At 39.6% G+C, this 18,372-nt stretch overlaps 1 protein-coding gene across 2 annotated transcripts; it reads left to right on the forward strand.

Moving 5' to 3' along the window:
* Nucleotides 1-652: 652 nt before the first annotated feature.
* Nucleotides 653-14,640, forward strand: VBP1 (VHL binding protein 1). Of its 2 annotated transcripts, none has more exons than XM_019716085.3 (6): nt 653-837; nt 4,154-4,278; nt 8,532-8,598; nt 9,820-9,918; nt 12,305-12,443; nt 13,532-14,640. In XM_019716085.3, the coding sequence occupies exons 1-6, from the start codon at nt 745-747 to the stop codon at nt 13,600-13,602; spliced, it is 594 nt and encodes a 197-aa protein (XP_019571644.1). In that variant the 5' UTR covers nt 653-744; the 3' UTR covers nt 13,603-14,640. The 2 variants fall into 2 exon arrangements, with proteins under 2 accessions (XP_019571644.1, XP_088651435.1); XM_088795309.1 differs by having other exon boundaries at nt 680-837; nt 8,532-8,649.
* Nucleotides 14,641-18,372: the final 3,732 nt, after the last annotated feature.

Genomic DNA, 18,372 nt, shown 5'->3' on the forward strand with positions numbered 1-18,372 from the left:
CCTGTTCTCAGGACTCCCAGAACCCAGGGGACCCCAAGGCTTTCATAAGTCAGGCAGCCAGAGAATTGCACTCCTTTAACTCAAACATGTACTTCATCCATGTTCAATAGCAACCACTTACAGAAGTATGACCCATTGTCCCCATCCTCCCAACAATGAGGAGTGGGAAATCTCAGGGAGCAATGGGACAAGGGTCTCAAGGTCTGGCTGGTTCTTACTAAATGCTATTCTTGCTAAATGTTGAAATATAGCAGTATTTTGCAGATGCAGCCATAAACAGGAGGAGCTTGACAGGTACTCAACCGGATAGGTGCAGCCAACTGCAAAGAAGAAATCAACGTGCAATGAACCAAATAGTGTATAAAAACAATGAATGGCTAAGCCTCCCTTGAGGAGACAGAGCTTTGGATATATGAGTCCCATCTCCTTTAATGGCTGCAAGTAAATTACCCACCCACAAAATCCCCGAGACCCCTTTTTCCAGGAGTCCGTATTGGTCCTTCCTGCACAACCAGCTTCTCCTCCGCAGCCCTTCCACACATGTCACTCACCTGTGTGCAGCCAATCAGCACCCACAGGATGGGCGACAGCGCGAGGGAGGAGAAGGAGCGTCTACTTCCTGTTTGCCTACGAATGCGCAGACTCACAAAGGAGGGGCGGGCCTGCAGGTGTGAGCGAGCCAATCACGGACCCGCGGCAGCTGGCGGCTGGAAAGGCGGTTAGTCGCGCGCTTGCTTACCCAAGATGGCGGCCGCTAAAGATGCTTGTGGCTCAGGGGAAGTGGTTGCAGGAAACGGTCGGCGGTACCACCTAGGGATTCCTGAAGCCGTGTTTGTGGTAAGAGATACGCTGGTCCTAGGCATCTTGACGCTAGGCCGCGACCCCTTCCTTCCCAGTCCCCACCCTGGCCTCGACTGTTGGGGGAAGGAGTTGAGCTGAAGGTCCGGCGAGAGAGCGCTTCGTCCCCTCTCGCGCTTCGTGCGTGGACGGACTGTGCTGTGTGCTGTGCTGGGACCTGCCCCAGGGGAAACGCAGTCCGAGAAGGCCCCAAAACAGAAGAGGGTCTGGGGAGGGAGGACTCGGGAGCGGGGCGGTCTGAGGGAGCGCCCCCTAACTCCTTACTAGACACCAGGATTCATCCCCTGCTGCCTGGAAAAGGGAAGGCAGTGAGAAGCTTGAGACTCAGCCTAGAAGTGCTGGTTATTCTGTGCTTGCCTCCACTCCGGAGATGAGGTCTTGTACCTGTGTCTGTGCCCTGGATGGCTGAGAATAGGAAATGAAGCCTAGTCTGTTAAAGGAATGCAGTGGTCTCTTGCCTTGGAGGAATGTTTTCCCCACTCAGTTCTGGCTGAGCTACTATAAAATCTTAATGGAATTTTCTCGACCTTTTGGTTTGTACTTATATTGTCTTATCTCTGCCTTTGTCTTAGTCATATCTCCTTCAAAAGACCCATTACTTTTACTTAAACTACTTTTATATGCACTGTATATTGCATATTTGTATTTGCTGATTCAGTTTTGTAGTTAAGTCATTTCGTATTTCCTCCCTGAGCTGTGCCATTTATTTCTTTACATTTATCTCTCAACTAATGGTAATGAGATAACATTTGTTGAGTGCCAGGCATTTTCCTAATGCTTTTACAAAACTCTAGGAGGTAGGTAATGTTACCCCCATTTTGTAGATGATGAAGCTGAGGCACAGAGCCCTCGAATAACTTCCTCCGATCCACACAGGGTGTAAGTGAGTTATCCAGGATTTGAACTTGGGCAGTCTGTGGGGCTCGAGAGCCCCTCTATGTACACATCCTGCTCTGCTACTGGGAGGAAAGGCAGGTCATCATGTTGCTCAGTATCATTTTCTCCTGGTCCTAGCACAGTGCCTGACACATAGTATAAACTCATAACTAGATGTCAAATTGTATTTCCATAGTGCCTTAAATGCTTCATCCTGGTGCTCAGCTAGAGTTAGCTTCAAAAATCTAATTCAGGATGACAAACTTTATCTGAGGACTTTAAAAAAGTCTTATCTTAAAGTGCCCTTTTCCCCTAAAATTCTATGGGTTATTTTTTTCTAGACCTTAAAATTTCTACCAACATGATATGATAAGCCATCCAAATTTTACATAATTATGTTCCCAAACTAATGGGACTAGCATGGTGTTATAGAAAGAATAATTGCTGCTTAGTCTTGAGCATATTGTTTTACTGCTTTGAGCCTCAGTTTCCGTAACAGAACTAGGGATGACAATACTTACAAAGTTGCTATGAGAAACAGAGAATGTGCTTTCAGTATTGCAAGTTGATGCTTAATATACAGTGGTCCCTCGGTATCCATGGGGGATTGGTTCCAGGACCCTCTTACCCTCATTCAAGATCTGCAGATGCTGAAGTCCCATATATGAAATGTCGTAGTATTTGTATTAACCTACACACGTGCACATCTTCCCATATACTAAAATCATCGCCAGATTACATATAATACCTAATAAGATGTAAATGCTATGTAAATAGTTGTTATACTACATTCTTTAGGGAGTAAGTAGTACATGTCAGCAACAAGTTAACATTTTTTTCAAATATCTTCAAACTGCAGTTGGTTGAAACCACAGACTCAGAACCCGCCAATGCAGAGGGCCGACTGTATATTGGCTTCTGTGATGATAGGCAATATACCATACTGGTTAGGAGTCAGACCTCTCCCTTTTCACATTCCTTTGTCTTAGTCATATCTCCCAGTGGTGTAGTAATTTGTTTTCTTTTTCTGCTTGAATTGTTCCTTTCCCCGTTGTCCATTTGCTGACCTCTTCATCTCTCCACACCTAATTTCAGATATAATCTCCCTGTAGTTCTTCCTGATAGTACCCCAAATGGAATTCTTGGCACTTTCATGTTTCCTTAGTACGTTGTGTCATAGACATAGCTAATGTTTATTATCAGTTACAAGCTGTTGTGTACTCTTCTAAGCGTTTTACACATGCTAACTCATTCAATCCCCTGTGAGGAAAATATACTTTTTTATTTTTTTAATTTTACAGATGAGGAAATTGAGACAGAGGTTAAATAACTTCCCTGGGCTCAACACATTGAGTATGTGATGAAGCCATGATTCTAACCAGGCAGCCCTGTCTCTTAACCACCAACCTATGCTACTATAGTTAATTCTCCTTGCTACACTCTAAGCTCCTAGTAGCATGTCCGCATGTGCTAGAAACTGGGACTTATTTCTCTTTCCTGCAGTTTTACTACCTCCAGGAAGATGGTATCTCCATTTTACATGCAGAGTTCAGCCATTGCCACTCCCTCACCTTTATAATTTCTTTTACTGTGTTTCTAGTTTGATGGCTTCATAGTTCACGCTCTTGCTGTGTTTCTCTTCATTTTTCTTCTTCTTTTGGCTAAAATAGTCCTTTACAATTAGTAAGCATGAATAAGAATAATGATGTAGAGATGCCAGAAACCGTAAGATGATTGACTTTAACTTACAATGTAGGACTCAAGTTCTTCAAAGTACTGGAAGTCTCTTACAGACTCTCAAAGTTTCCATCTATTTTCATCTAGTTCCTTATCTAATTAACTAGCTTTTCTTCAAGGAGCCGCATGTACTATACAGGTAAAAAATGCTACTGGGTTTTACTGATTTTCTTTTGCTTAGTGTTCCTGTTATAAAAGATTGCTCTGTTTGCCTTTTAGTTTTACTTTATTTCAACCACTTGATACTTAAGGAGGTATTTGTGGCTTTCCTGGGGAACCTAAGGACCACATTTAGCATGATTTATATGGCAGAACTTGTTGAGTTAAAAATTTAAGTAACAAAATCAATAATTTTGGCACGCAACCTGTGGAATCCTTTTTTAGCTAGGTTCATATTTTACTACTAGGGCACCATGGGGGAGGCATAAAGCAGGCAAAGTCATTTTTCTTTCTCTATACATAAATAAAAAAAAGAGGAAAGTGGAGGAAGAATAAATTAGCTACAAAAAATGTATATGCACTGAAATTGTCTCTAACTTTTTTAGTTAAAAACATGCCTTTGAAGAAAAGGGAACACGAGCTTTCTTTTCTTCTGTGTTTCATAAATTGAGCTAAAGAAGTAAAAAATCAGATTAGAGGTATATATTCTAATGTTTTAAATGTATTATTTTTGGCACTAAAGGAAGATGTAGATTCCTTCATGAAACAGCCTGGGAATGAGACGGCAGATGTAGTCCTAAAGAAGCTGGATGAACAGTACCAGAAGTATAAGTTTATGGAACTCAACCTTGCTCAAAAGAAAAGGAGGTAAGTGTAGAAATTTGTGAATGAGAGGCCCTCTGTTTAGAAAAGGCTGCTAGGCTCTGTTTTTAAGTTTGAGCCCAGTTAGCCAGCAGGAGCCTTTCTTGGTAGGTGTATTGTTTCTCAGGGGCCACATTCTGAATCCTGCTCAAATCAAAGCCCTGTCCACCTTTTCCCCTTTCATTTTTTTTTCTCTTTTTTTTTTTCTCTTCTTTCTTTCTGGAATTTCCTTCACCTCTGTGATATCAGCTATGCAACAAAAACTATTTTGGGGCATAGTTAAGTTGTTCTGCAACAGATGGCTCTATGTAGTTTGGGTACTAACCTTTTCCTCTGCGTATGTTGTGAATCTGTTCTTGTCTTGTCATTTAACTTTAACTTAAAAGTTCTTTAGTATTTCATAATTCTCTTGTGGCGATCTCCTCTTGGATACATGGATTGTATGCCTTTTATTTTTAACTGGAAATTTTGCAGTTGTCCTTTCTTATTTTATTGTTTTTTCCTATCATCTGTTAATTTTTTTTTCTTTGTGTCCTAGAATTCCTATTAATGTGAATGTTGACACTTCACTTCAGTGTTTCTCTCTATTTCTTTTTATTATTTCCTTTCTCCTGCTGACTTTGGTAACTTGTCTTTTTGGCAATGAGATGGCTGTCCACGAGTTTATTTCAACCATTACATTTTTTTAGTATATGTGCTGCCGAAGCGAGCACATTATTACATTTTTTTATACCTACTAGTTTTGGTTGGTTCTTCTATATGTACTTGTTTCTTCTTCATATCCCAATATCCTATCTGTTATCTTTGAGGTATTTTAAATACTTACTGTATAATCTTCTCTTTAGTATTTAATTTTATTTCATCTGATAGAGTTTATTGTCTTTATTTTATTGTAGGTGAGTTTATCAGATTATCATTTATTTTCCCTGTCAGCTCATAGTCTCTGAAGGGCATTAGTTACTTTGGCCAGTAATGTATGTGGGGGTGGGAGGAATTGAAGTCCCTCTTGGTTTGAGGGGTAGGAAGAATGCTGCTGGTGTTCTAATGTAGGGCATGGCCATTGGACAAGTGCTTCTTCTCCCCAACCAAGTCACTTGGCCTGTGGGGGATTCTTTCTGTTCTTCTGCCCTTGGCTGTCTTCACTGTCAGCCCTGCATGTGGGAGTGGGGAGGGGAGACTGCTGATGGCCATTGATGTCTTTTCAGCTCCTCAGCCTGACCTCCCTGCCTCTGGCCAGTTCTGTTGTTCTACCCTGTAGCAGTGATGGGCTCCGTATTGTGATTCACCCAGGGAAATTTAGAGGGAGAAAAAGACACCTAGAAAGTTCTCCTTTATTGTTATTCCCCTTTTGAAGACTTGGTCTACTTCCCTTCTAAGCTACCGTGTTTCCCCGAAAATAAGACCTAGTGGGACAATCAGCTCTGATGTGTCTTTTGAAGTAAAAATTAGTATAAGACCCAGTCTTATTTTACTATAATACAAGACCGGGTCTTATATAATATATAATAAAAAAGAGCTAAACCTCAGTGACAAAAAAAAGTTTTATTCTTTCCTCTCTAAATGACTTTGAGTGTTTTCAGCATCAGCATATTTTTATCTCTTATTTTCTTCTTTTTTTTTATTGGAGAATATTGGGGAACAGTGTCTTTCTCCAGGGCCCATCAGCTCCAAGTCGTACTTCAGTCTAGTTGTGGAGGGCGCAGCTCAGCTCCAAGTCCAGTCGTCGTTTTCAATCTTTAGTTGCAGGGGGCACAGCCTACCATCCCATGCGGAAATCAAACCAGCAACCTTGTTGTTGAGAGCTCGCGCTCTAACCAACTGAGCCATCCGGCCACCCCTATCTCTTATTTTCTTGTCAGTGAGGTTAATTTCTGTTGGGAATCAGTTGCTAGTGATTTTTTAAAATTATTTTGTAATGGACTTTATTTTTTAGAATAGTTTTAGGTTCATACCAAAATTGAGCAGAAGGTAGCCATTCCCCAAAATACGCACAGCTCCCCCCATTATCAACTTCCCCACCAGAGTCGTTCGTTTGTTACAACTGATGAGCCAGTATTCATATATGATCATTAACTAAAGTCTATGGTTTACTTTAGGGTTCACTCTTGTGTTGTACAGTCTGTGCGTTTTGACAAATGCATGATGTCATGTATGCACCGTTATAGTGTCACACAAGAGTAGTTTCACTGCCCTTAGAATTCTCTGTGCTCTGCCTTTTCATTCCCCCCCAAACTCTGGCAACCAGTGATCCTTTTCCTGTCTCCACAGTTTTGTCTTTTCCAGAATGTCGTGTAGTTGGAATCATACAGTATGTCGCCTTTTTGCTTCTTTCACTTAGGAATATGCATTTAAGGTTCCTCTTTGTCTTTTCATGGATTGATTATTCATTTCTTTTTAGTGCTGATAATATTATATTACATTGTTGGATGTACCACAGTTTATTTATTCATTCACCTCCTGAAGGACATCTTGGTTGCTTCCAAATTTGGCAATTAGGAATAAAGCTGCTATAAACATCCATGTTGAGGTTTTTGTGTGGATATAAGTTTGCCCCTTTGGGTAAATACCCAGGAGTGTGGTTGCCAGATCTTATGGTAAGAGTATGTTTAGTTTTGTAAGAAACCACCAAACTCCCTTCCTGAGTGGCTTCCAGTCTGCATTCCCACTAACCATGGATGAGAGTTCCTGTTGCTCCACATCCTCACCAGCATTTGGTGTTATTGGTGTTCCAGGTTTTGGCCAGCCTGATAGGTGTGTGGTGGTATCTCGGTGTTTTCATTTGCAATTCCTTCATTCATTTGCTGTGGAGCATCTTTTCATATGCTTATTTTCCATCTGTGTCTTTGGTGATACATGTGTTAAGGTCTTTTTCTCCCATTTTTCAATCAAGTCGTTTGTTTTCTTACCGTTTAGTTTTAAGAGTTCTTTGTATAGGTTGGATAATAGTCTTTTACCAGATATGTGTTTTACAAAGATTTCCTTCTAATCTGTGCCTTCTCTTTGCATTCTCCTGACAATGTTTTTTGCAGAGCAGAAGTTTTTAATTTTAGTGAAGTCCAGCATATCAATTACCCCGTTTCTCCGAAAATAAGACCTAGCCGGACAATCAGGTCTACTACATCTTTTGGAGCAAAAATTACTGTAAGACCCAGTCTTACAGTAATTTTTGCTCTAAAAGATGCATTAGAGTTGACTGTCCGGCTAGGTCTTATTTTCGGGGAAACAGTATTTCTTTCATGGGTTATATTTTTGGTGTTTATGTAAAAAGTCATCACCACACTCAAGGTCATCTAGATTTTTTCCTGTGTTATCTGCTAGGAGCATTATAGTTTTGTGTTTTCACATTTAGGTCTGTGATTCATTTTGACTTAATTTTTGTGAAGTGTTTTAGGTCTGTGTCTAGATTCATTTTTTGTGTGTGTGTGTGTAGATATCCAGTTTTTCCAGGCTAGCAGTTTTGCTAGTAGCTATAATATAACTTACCTTTTGAGTCTGATCATTCCCATCATGCCCATCATTATTTTCTTAAATTTCTTGTGTTCAAACCAATGATCCATTTATAATTTTAAGAGTAGTTTTATCCAACTTGAAAATAAAATAGCATTTATCAACATAAAAGTTAATGAAAAATTACCCAAAGCTTAAAAGAATCACAAGTGTATCACATCATAATGTGCTGTGTACCCATTTAGGTGACACTGCACACTTCTTGCAGTGTGACAAGCACAAGCACTGGGCAGCTGTCACTGCACTTGGCTGGCATTTCACTGGCTGTGGTGTTCATGTCTGTGTCCTAAGGGTACTCACCAGGAGCATGGAGGTGGTGGTGTCTGGTGGTTTCAAACTTGTAATATAATATTTGAATGCATGTTATTTTAAAATTAGTCCTTTTAAAATATGCACTTCTAATCAAATGTGCAACCTCTGAATCACCTCTGTGGAATATGGTTTGCTCTAGAAATGTTAAATACTGATGGGGTGTTTGACATAGAACAGGGTGTGGTACACAGTAGGCATTCCATAAATATTTGCTGTCATATCTAAATGTCTTAGTAATTATTTATATATGAAATATCTGAAATGTCATAGATATTTTAATAAAAATGTACAAAACACCTTAAATATAAAATATCTTAAATGTTTTATATTTATAAGGAGTCCTCAAGAAGATATCAGTAGAAAATGCATGGCTTGTAAGACTGTACCCTGGTGTTTATTATTGCTGCAAAATGCTAAGTTCATCTTTTTCTGATTCACAGACTGAAAGGTCAGATTCCTGAAATTAAGCAGACTTTAGAAATTCTAAAATACATGCAGAAGAAAAAAGTAAGTGTATTTTTGTTTGTAAATACGAGCGAACAGGATACTTCAGCAGAAGTGCGTCTTCGTTGACTGGTTCCTGGAAGATCCATACAGCCTTCTTCAGCACATGCGCTGATGTTATGGACAGTGTACTTGACTGATGAACGTGGCTTTGTGGCTCCCCTCCCCAAATCAGGTTTAATTCTAGGGCCCACACTTCTGGGATTATTTTATTTATATATAGTATGTGCAAAACTTCAGTGCAAATTGAAATTATGGTGGGTACAAGAAGATGTCTTACTTTGAGGTGGCAGCATCTAAGTCTTGTCGTTGTTACTGTTCTCTGTCAGACTAAGGATTGAGTCTAGGAAGTACAGAGCTAGAAGGAATCTTAGAAATTATATTTCAGGTTCTCATTTCACAATTGAGGATATAGTTACAGAGGTTACACTTGACCAGTGTCACATAGCTAATTACTGGCAGAACTCGATTCGAGAACCTGAATCTTGAGCCAATACTCACTAAATAAAAGCAGGCTATAAAAATTAAATTTCATAGGCATGTTGTATTTAAAGATTATGTATATGTGTATATACTGAGTTTGCCATTTAAACATGGCAATACATGACTTGTATTCATCTTCATTATTGGTATATATTGACTACTACAATTCTAATACAGGTTTTTCCTTTCTTAAAACATGCATACATTTTTTGGCACCACCCTCTGTATATGATTTATTACTTGACTGGTAGAATAACTGCATTTCCAGTACATTATTTTATGTGGTAAATTTTATAAGAGACTTCAGAAAATTGGTGGGTTGGGCATGAAGCACTGAAAAAATAATAATAGCTACCTCATGGATAGAGCTTACTCTACCAGGCACTGTGTGTGTGTGTGTGTGTGTGTGTGTGTGTGTGTGTGTGTGTGTGTGTATGTAAACTGATTGTGGCGGCCTTCACTGGTGTAGGGACTATTTGTTATCCTTATTTTCCATATGAGGAGCCTGTGGCACAGAGCAGTTATGCCATATGCCAAAGTTGCACAGGTAGTAGGTAGTTGAGCCAGAATCCATGCCCTCCGTGCCCCACCATCTAGCTGCAAGCATTCGTTTCTTTGACTGCTACACTTGGTTTGCATGATGGTCCTGCTTTAAATGGCTTAGGTCCGACTGTGGGCATTCTCCTTTACAATCTTGGCATTAAACTCGCCTGTTTACAGTACTGTCGTTTTTTTTTTAAGGAATCCACCAGTTCACTGGAGACCAGGTTCTTACTGGCAGATAACCTGTATTGCAAAGCTTCCGTTCCTCCTACTGATAAAGTGTGTCTGTGGTTGGGGGTAAGTAAATGGAATAGCCACAGCTTCCTGGGCTGACATTTGTAAACTAGTGTACGACAGTATTGTTTGAGCTGTGTCAAATGCTTATCTCCCTTTGACTGTAGAAGGAATGAAGGGGTGGAGTTCAAGTGGTCCATCAGAAACCGACTGAAATTCGGAGGAGGGGGAGGTGAAGATTGCCCGCCAAAACACGCTCAAGTCTCTCCCAGTCAAGCAAAAATGGCCAAGGCCTGCTTCCCCGCCAGCTAATGCTTCACCTCTGAAATGTAACAGAAGGAAAAGCAATAGAAGTGAAATAGCCTCAGATAAATTCTGCTTCCCAGTAGGACTTTAGAAGTTTTAGAACGATCTCTCTAAACTTACAAGGGAAAGATGATTACAAAAACCTTGAGGTTGGAGTCTACTTTTTAAACTATATACTTCACTTTTAGATTATTTCCTAGACCTTGCCTTGATTTTTCCTGTCTTATTTACTCTTCTCAGTCCCCTGACCAACCAGCCAAGCCATTCCTGACTATCTAACTAGCTGTCCATAGGTCAAGTTGCCATACAAAGTAGCAAGCCAAGTGTATTGCTTTCAGCTCTCCCCACTGCGAGGGTTTCCCCTTGCCGCTGTCCTGTAGAATCACCCCTGAGAGGCATTCTAGTTCTGTGGAAAGATGGACAGATTAGTACACAGAAACTCACTTCTCTGTCTCTTAGTTTCTCCTCCTGATTTTTGTTAGTTGTAACATTTTCAGAGTTTGTACGTTTAATTCTACAACCATAATTCCCATCCTTGTTTAGTTTTGGTCTGTAAGTAGAACAGCTATTCACCCAGTGGCTCAAATCCTAGGGGTGAGTCATTTCTCCTTGGCTTCTCTTTCTCTCGACCCACATTCCATCAGCAAGTGGGGATAAGGTGATTCCATAAATTAGACTGGGATGAAGGGGGGCTCTCTGTAAGAATTACAGCTTTAGCCCACCTGTCTCACACCAGGTGAATTCCAAATGGTCATATACTTCCATGAAATACTCAACCATCCAAGTTTAGGCCAAATCCTAGATGACTTATCTTGTAACCCTGGAATAAAGATGGTTTTCTTAGGCCACAAAAGTTATAAATCATAAGCAAAGTTAAAAGACAGCAGGAAAAATATTTGTCACTCAGAGCATAGCACAGGCCTAGCAGGTTTGCTGGGTGACGTGGGGTTGTGTTTGGGCATGTCAGTTCTGAGATGCCTCTTAGACTTCAAGTGTGCTTGTTTAATGAATGATCAACTAAGGAGAAATACTTGGCACAGGGTACTTTGTAAATGAATGATGGATTTTTTTTTTGACACAAATGAAGTGTTTTTAAATGTATTCAATTTTTTCTTATTAAAAGTATCCAAAGTACAAAAATTTTCTGAAAAATACATAGTAAGAAACAACAGCAATTGACACCGAGGAATGAGATTGTGGTTCTGGTATTGGAGAGACATGTTCTTTTCATTGAATATTTTTTTTGTCCCATCTGAATTTGTGTACAGTTTTCTAATTATCATGGATTGGGTTATTCAGTCATTAGGTATTTATGGAGCACCAACTTTGTGCCAAACACTTTCATGCTGTCTCTCTAATGCTTACAACAACCCCTTGAGTAATTTTGAAATTCCATTTGTCAGATGAGTAAAGTGGGTTAGGAAATGCCCGGAGGTAAGTCAGGTGGGGGGAGTTGTTCAGAGCTGGGAAAGGTATGGCCCCCACCTCCAGAGTGCCTGCATCCTCAAGTGTGGACAGTATCACCAGGTCTTCAGAATACCTGGCCTTCGTCCCTGGCATCTGTCGGAGGTAGGGAGGGGACAGTGAGAGCTGTTTTCCTTATCAAATCAAATGTAGGTAATACATGAAAACTTTTAAATTATTGTAGCTTAAGCTCAGAAACAACTATGTCAATGGATTCAAGTGTTATGCAGTTTAGAAAGATAGGATTTGGTATCTAAACGTATTGGTTCTTCTCCTGATTTTCCCATTTGCTTACTAGTTATGTGAGCATAGGCAACCTGGCCTCTGACCCTGTGTTTTTTTAACTGTAAAGATGAAGATAACGTGCCTCACCAGGGTAGTTATGAGGGGTAAATGATAGAACGTAAATAAATATTTTCTCTAACCCAGGGTCAGTAAACTTCTGTAAAACGCGAGTCAATATTTTTGGTTTTGCAGGCCACTCGGTCTCTGTGACAACTACTCAGCTCTGCCATCCTGGCATGAAAGCCTGAGTGGAGAAGAGCTGGGTTCCAACAAAACTGGGGACAAAAGACAGCCAGCTGGGTTCTGCCCGAGGGCTAAGGTTTACCCATCCCCTGCTCTGATCTACACAGTGCTGTGTAAGTGTTTAGTAATTGTCATGACTTTCTCTCTTCAGGCTAATGTAATGCTTGAATATGATATTGATGAAGCTCAGGCATTGTTGGAAAAGAATTTATTGACTGCCACAAAGAATCTTGATTCTCTTGAGGAAGACCTTGACTTTCTTCGAGATCAATTTACTACTACAGAAGTCAGTATCCTTTCTTTAAAAAGAAGCAAAAGGAGGAAGCGTTCTTATTTGCATTGCTTTAATGAGAAGAGTGTCCTTATTTTCAGGCCATTGACCTCTTTTGGCCCTGGCCCTCCGCCAGTGCACCCCGGGTTCCAAATCACGCCAATCAGTTATTATCCTCACCCCCTCAAATGTGCCATACCCGTTGCATTTCCCCACTTTGTTCCTCCTACTTGAAGTGGTCTCCTCCTGTTTACCTTGGGCTACTCCTTTTTGTCCTGCATATTTCAGCTCAAGTATCAGAACATTGTTGGACGTTTTCTAACCACTTCAGGGTGTGTTGTCCCTCCACGCTTACTTAGTACGGTTCACATAGTGCTTTGTTTGTTGTCCATGCCAGACCGGGAGCTCTCCAAGTGTAGGACCTATGCTTTCTCTCTTCTTCACTGCATGTAGCACATGGCAGGCATTACAGCCTGGAGCAGGGGTTGGCATGTGACTGGTAATGGGAAGACTTCATCCAGAGAGGGAAAAAAACTGTGCCGTTCCTAGAAGATAACATGGGACAAAGTCTAGATGACCTTGAGTATGACAGTGACTTTTTGGATAAAACACCAAAGGTGGGGTCCATAAAAGAAATAATTGACATGCGAGGGCCTAATGCAGGGTGCTGCCTGTGGAAAGGAAAAGATGTAGATGCTTAATAACTTGAGTGAATGTCCTGTTAAACCAAAGAGAAGGTGAGAGATAAAATTACTGGTAATTAAATTGTACTAATTTAAATATTACATATCAGGATATAGTTTGAACAGTTTTTGAAATTTCGTGGGTGGGGCTATCTTTAAAACTTGACAGTGTTGAGGACGTATTTGTTAATTTTAATACCGTCATTAACTAGATACACTAAACAGTTGATTTGACTTGGTTTTGGTGGAATTTTGTTCCAATAATTTCTTAGCAAATGATATTATAGCAAGATGGCTCACAACACGGTTTGTCACCAGTATTTCTTGTGTGTGATTTCTGTCTTTGATTCAGTGTGTGAGTGCTTAGTCATTGCATATGTTCTCTTTAGACCTGCATTTGCATTTTCTTTGACAATTCTTACAGATATGGCCAGGGTTTATAACTGGGATGTAAAAAGAAGAAACAAAGATGAGTCCACCAAGAACAAAGCATAATGCTGGCAATGAAAAATGGGGTTCAGTTTTCCAAACACGTTACTTTAAATACCCCAAAGTTTGTCCTTAAAGGTTGATTTGATTTTTAACAGTAAGAAAAATTAAAACTTTAAACATGTTATTTCAAATATTCCAGAGTTTATCTTTAAAGGTTGATTTGTTTTTTAACAGTAGGAATGATTATTAAAACTTTCAAAAAAGGTAACCACCATTTTATTTATTTATAGAAACAAAATTAGTTTCAAATATTTTATGGAATCAGCAGTATTTTTATTTTTATTTTTTTCCAACAAAGTAAATGCTGCTTCCATCGTTATTTTGTTTGTTTGTCATAAGAAAAATCTTAGCTGAAAACTGAGCTATGCTATGAAAGCTGAATTCTGAATAGTTTAGCGCAGTTTATTTTTTCTTTATTTGATGTATTTAAACCAGTTTAGAAGTAGGAAAAATAGTTTGAATATTTGCAAAATTGTTTTTCTTTAGTATATGTATGGCTTTGTGTTCCTCTGTTGCTATTATTTGTCTTACATAATTGGAGTTTCATGAATTACTGCTTAGCCGATAACATCTATTATAATATCCTGTACTTTTCAGGAAGTGGTAATTTGCCTTCCTAAACAGTAAGAGAGCTATGGAGACAACATTGTTTTCTTACCTTATATAAGTGCTCAGTGTCTTTGTAATGCCAACATAAGGGAGATTTCAGCCAACACGAAATAACAAAATTACCCACTTAAAACTCTTGGCTAAGGCAATTTTGTATTTAACAGTTCTCCAAAGCAGCTGAACAGGAATATTAAGATAAATACAAATCTGCAACGGTTGAAAAGATTTGTGAGCTTTTTTTATTTATGATAAAGCCTCATAGAAATAGTAGAAAACCCCCATGGACAGGTATTTATACAGTGGCTAGTAGTGGGTGTTCCAGAATCTGGTAAAACCACAAATGTATTATTCCATCTCCGTGTAGTAAAAAGTATACTTGTACAATGTTTTGTACTTGTATTTCATGATATTAAAACAGTGAAGTTAAAACTGTGGCGTGGTACCTTTTTTCTTGTTATTCTTCCTGAAGTTAACGTAGGTCTTTTCACATATTTGTAAAGTTAATTTACTTGTACATATAACTAGCATGTCCCGAGAACTTCTTATGTGTGTAGAAAAAACGTAAAATCCCTTTGGAAGGAATGCAGATAAGTAAACAATTGAGAAGTTAAATCTGAACGATGGCAAAGTTTCTTGAGTCAGTTTTTCTTCCATAATTTTAAATTCCCATATTTTAGAATTTGAGGTTTGTAGACATCTCGAGATATTGTAAGTGTTGCTTGTTCCCAGACTTGACTATGGTAAGTATATGGGAACTAAAGGTCCCTGATGATACTAGGACAGGAGTGATTTGTGCAGATCTTAATTTTCTTGGTTGTAAGTCCATGACAATCTAAACATGAATTTTTAGGTATTCCACGTAATATGAAGAGACACAACTCTTTAGAAGTAGGAAATAAGAGCAAATTTAACTTAATTATTCAACAAGTATATATAAATACACTGTATTGCAGGAGTAGTATTAAGGTCTGTTAATTAAATAAAATAAAGATATTTAAATTTTTTCTCAGCCAGATCGTTTCTCTTGTAATGGTTTACATTTTCAGAATAACATAATCATCCTGACTTGACGTGATATTTTCAAGCTTAATCTTAGTATAGTATTCCTAGAGAGGATGTGTGCAAAAGATAGAATCCAAAATGTGATACTGGGCAACAAATATGTTGGAAATGAAACTGAAATTTAAGTGTTTTTTCCATTGTGAAACATGTTCATTTGAGAAACTTTAGAAAATAAGGGGGAAAGGACTTTAAGTTCCACTTGTAGTCTCCTTAGCATTTCTGTGTCTTCCATTTCTTTATCTATGCATAGGTTTTCAAAGAAAACATAACTGAAATAATTTTGTCTTTATAATCTTTGTCCTACTTTCTTCACTTAATGTGGAATTGGCTTATTATATATAGTGCTATTAGATTAACATCATTTTACTAGTTTCATAGTAGTAATGGGTGAACCTATAGTAAACTGATTCATAGACATTTGGGTGGTTTTCAATTTCTTTTTCTTTTTTTTAATTTTGATACATTTTTAATCCAAGCAATGAAGCACACAGTTGAAAACTTCAAACAGATAATTCAGTTTACAGTTTTAGATAAAACTTTTTCTTGTATTTAGGAATTTTTTCTGAGACTATAGATGACCAAAAATGAAATTATGGAGTTAAAGGTTATCGCATTTTATTTTCTGGGGTTAACAGAGTAGTTTTGTCAGAAGCAGCATCAGGGGATGATGGAAAGTGCAGTTCGTCATCCCCACTGCCCCTACCCTTCTCTACCAAATGGACACTGTTGGCTCAGAGGGAAGGACCTTATCCCAGGCTGCAGAGCCGGACTGAGACCAGATCCAGCTCCTGCACGAGTGTCCTCCCCTCTACCATGATGCCTCACACCTTTATTTAAAAATTGCTAATAACTAAGTTTGGTCAAAATGTTAAGTTCAATCCTTTAATAAATGAATACTCTTTTGTGTATGTTTGCTATTGTCCGCCCTAAAGCTCAGTGATATCACGCAGGGTCTTGAACCATTTCTTAGAGGTTTGCTTGGTTCTAATCCCACACCTGTTCGGTAGCCATGTCTGTGCCCGTTCAGTGCTCACGTGGGATTGTGTTGTCTCAGAAGACACTGCCAAGTACATGCTCAACACCTATCACACCTGGCATTGGGTTCAACTACACATTTAAACTTGGGTAGGCCATGTGTGACACCAGTTGACTCTGAAGGACATGGGATAGGCAAGACACCATGCCAGGGATGCTGTTTGGCACAGTTGTGTGGAAATTTTCACAGCAGTCCCCACAGACTACAGGTGCAGGAGACACCCCTGGCTTCTAAGCCACAAGGGACCACTCCGTCTTGTAACAGTCCCCTATGCATAACATCCCCAGATCCTGACCGGGGACAGGCCTCAGGAACAAGAGGTACAGTGCGCTCGGGGAGGCTGGCCTGTGACTCCTCGCCTGTGTTGATGACCACTCGCAGCACTCCCAGCTTGAACACAAGGTAACTACCCACAATATTGCACCAGAAGCCGGCTCATCTGGTCACACAGGTGATAGTCCACCTTCATCAGGTTTCCAGGGGAACTGAGCTAGAAAGCTAATCCAAGGTGAGTGCCTCACCTCCAAAGGAGAATGCGGTTTGGAACACCTCTCACTCAGACTGTTGAATCTTGCATAATGATGGCCCAGTTTTTGAGAATGGCTTACTTCCTTTTCCAGTTTGTTTTATAAAAGCTAATAACTGCCTCTGCAAAAAAAAAAAGGGAAGAAAGTAATAGTTCATGTATCTTAAGGGCTGGATGGAAGTATTTTGTCCAGGTTAGGTGAAAGTAAGACATTAGCTGGGAAGTCCAATTAGCCTCCAGAATTTCATAATTATTTAACAGATTGGAGAGCTTTTTTTCTTGACCCCAAACCAAGTGATGGCGTAAATTTAGCGAGACTATTTATGAAGTCATTGCAGAGTGACTTTAGTCTTGGGGCCAAAATTAGTTGATACAATTTCTCATTTTTATACTTTGATATTTTATAACCAACCGGCACCATAAAAGAGATGGGCCTGCTAATTACCTATTTTATATATATTTATACTCTTCTGAACCCAGGGGGTACTGCTTATATGGCCAGTTGTGAGAAGGAACCAGTGTGAGAATGGAAGTGTTGGAGTCTGGAGAGATTGGTTAATGTATTATGTGTACAGAGCTGCTTTTCTTGTTCAGGTTGTTAGCGGAAGATGGCCCGGAGTTCTAGCTGTCCATGAAAACAGCTGTGGGTTGTGCCACAAAGTTCAGTTAAAGAACTTGCTGTTTGTGTCCCCTCTCTCTTGTGTGATGTCAGACTTGGTTATAGCCACATTAAACAAAAAACATGGGCCTGGTGAGCATGGTATATTTAAACAGTTTGTTTATAAAGTATGCCCCTTGGCCATGGTTTTCAAAAACTGTTATGTTGAGTCAATTGTTGACAACTGTTTGCTTTGCCTTTGGGGATACTTTATTTGGAGGTAGGCTATGACCAAACAGGAAATTTCTTTTAGATTTTTTAGCTCCCCAAGGAGACCCATATTAGACGGAATCAGCTTCTTTTCCCCAGATCAAACCTGTGGATTCTAGAAAGTAGAATACAAAAATTAAAAAGCAAAAAGTCAGCAGGTAACAATCTCTCCCATCATATTTACATCCTTGGCTACTTCATCCCATATCTGCACTGGATTGGGCAATAATTTCTTCTCAGTCAAGTGGTCCAGATGCAGCTGAAGAGTTCATTTAACTGGCTCTACATACTTAATTTTGAACTGTACTGTAACTATTGTGATACCAGAGCAAAGTGACAGCACTCGCTTTTCACTATCTACTTGGTCTCACGCTGAAATACTGACACTAGTGTTTGGTTAAAAAGTGGGCTGCGATTCCCTCGTCTTCTCCACTTGGTCCCCACCTACCTGAGAGATGACCAGGGCTTTCTGGCTAGAGTCTGTGCAGGTCAGATGAGGGGAAAGAAGATCCTGGAGAGAATCAGGAATCCTTTAGTTCTAAGACGATAAAGATGGCCCGGGAGACAAAAAGCAGGAGCAAGGAAATTTGGCTCTGGGGCTAGAAGGAGGCCGACAAGCTGGGACAGCTGGGAACTATGTGGGGAACCCCTTTGCTTCCCTCCTGCTCCCTA

This window comes from Rhinolophus sinicus, chromosome 18 (assembly GCF_057876585.1).
Source record: "Rhinolophus sinicus isolate RSI-liver-muscle chromosome 18, RSI-T2T, whole genome shotgun sequence".
NCBI classification, from domain to species: domain Eukaryota; kingdom Metazoa; phylum Chordata; class Mammalia; order Chiroptera; family Rhinolophidae; genus Rhinolophus; species Rhinolophus sinicus.

Coding starts and splice junctions, on each gene's coding strand:
- VBP1 (XM_088795309.1), top strand. CDS start 745: ATGGCGGCCGCTAAAGATGCTTGTGGCTCAGGGGAAGTGGTTGCAGGA. Junction 9,919..12,304: donor AAGTGTGTCTGTGGTTGGGG/GTAAGTAAATGG, acceptor TTCTCTCTTCAG/GCTAATGTAATGCTTGAATA. Junction 12,444..13,531: donor ATTTACTACTACAGAAGTCA/GTATCCTTTCTT, acceptor CAATTCTTACAG/ATATGGCCAGGGTTTATAAC.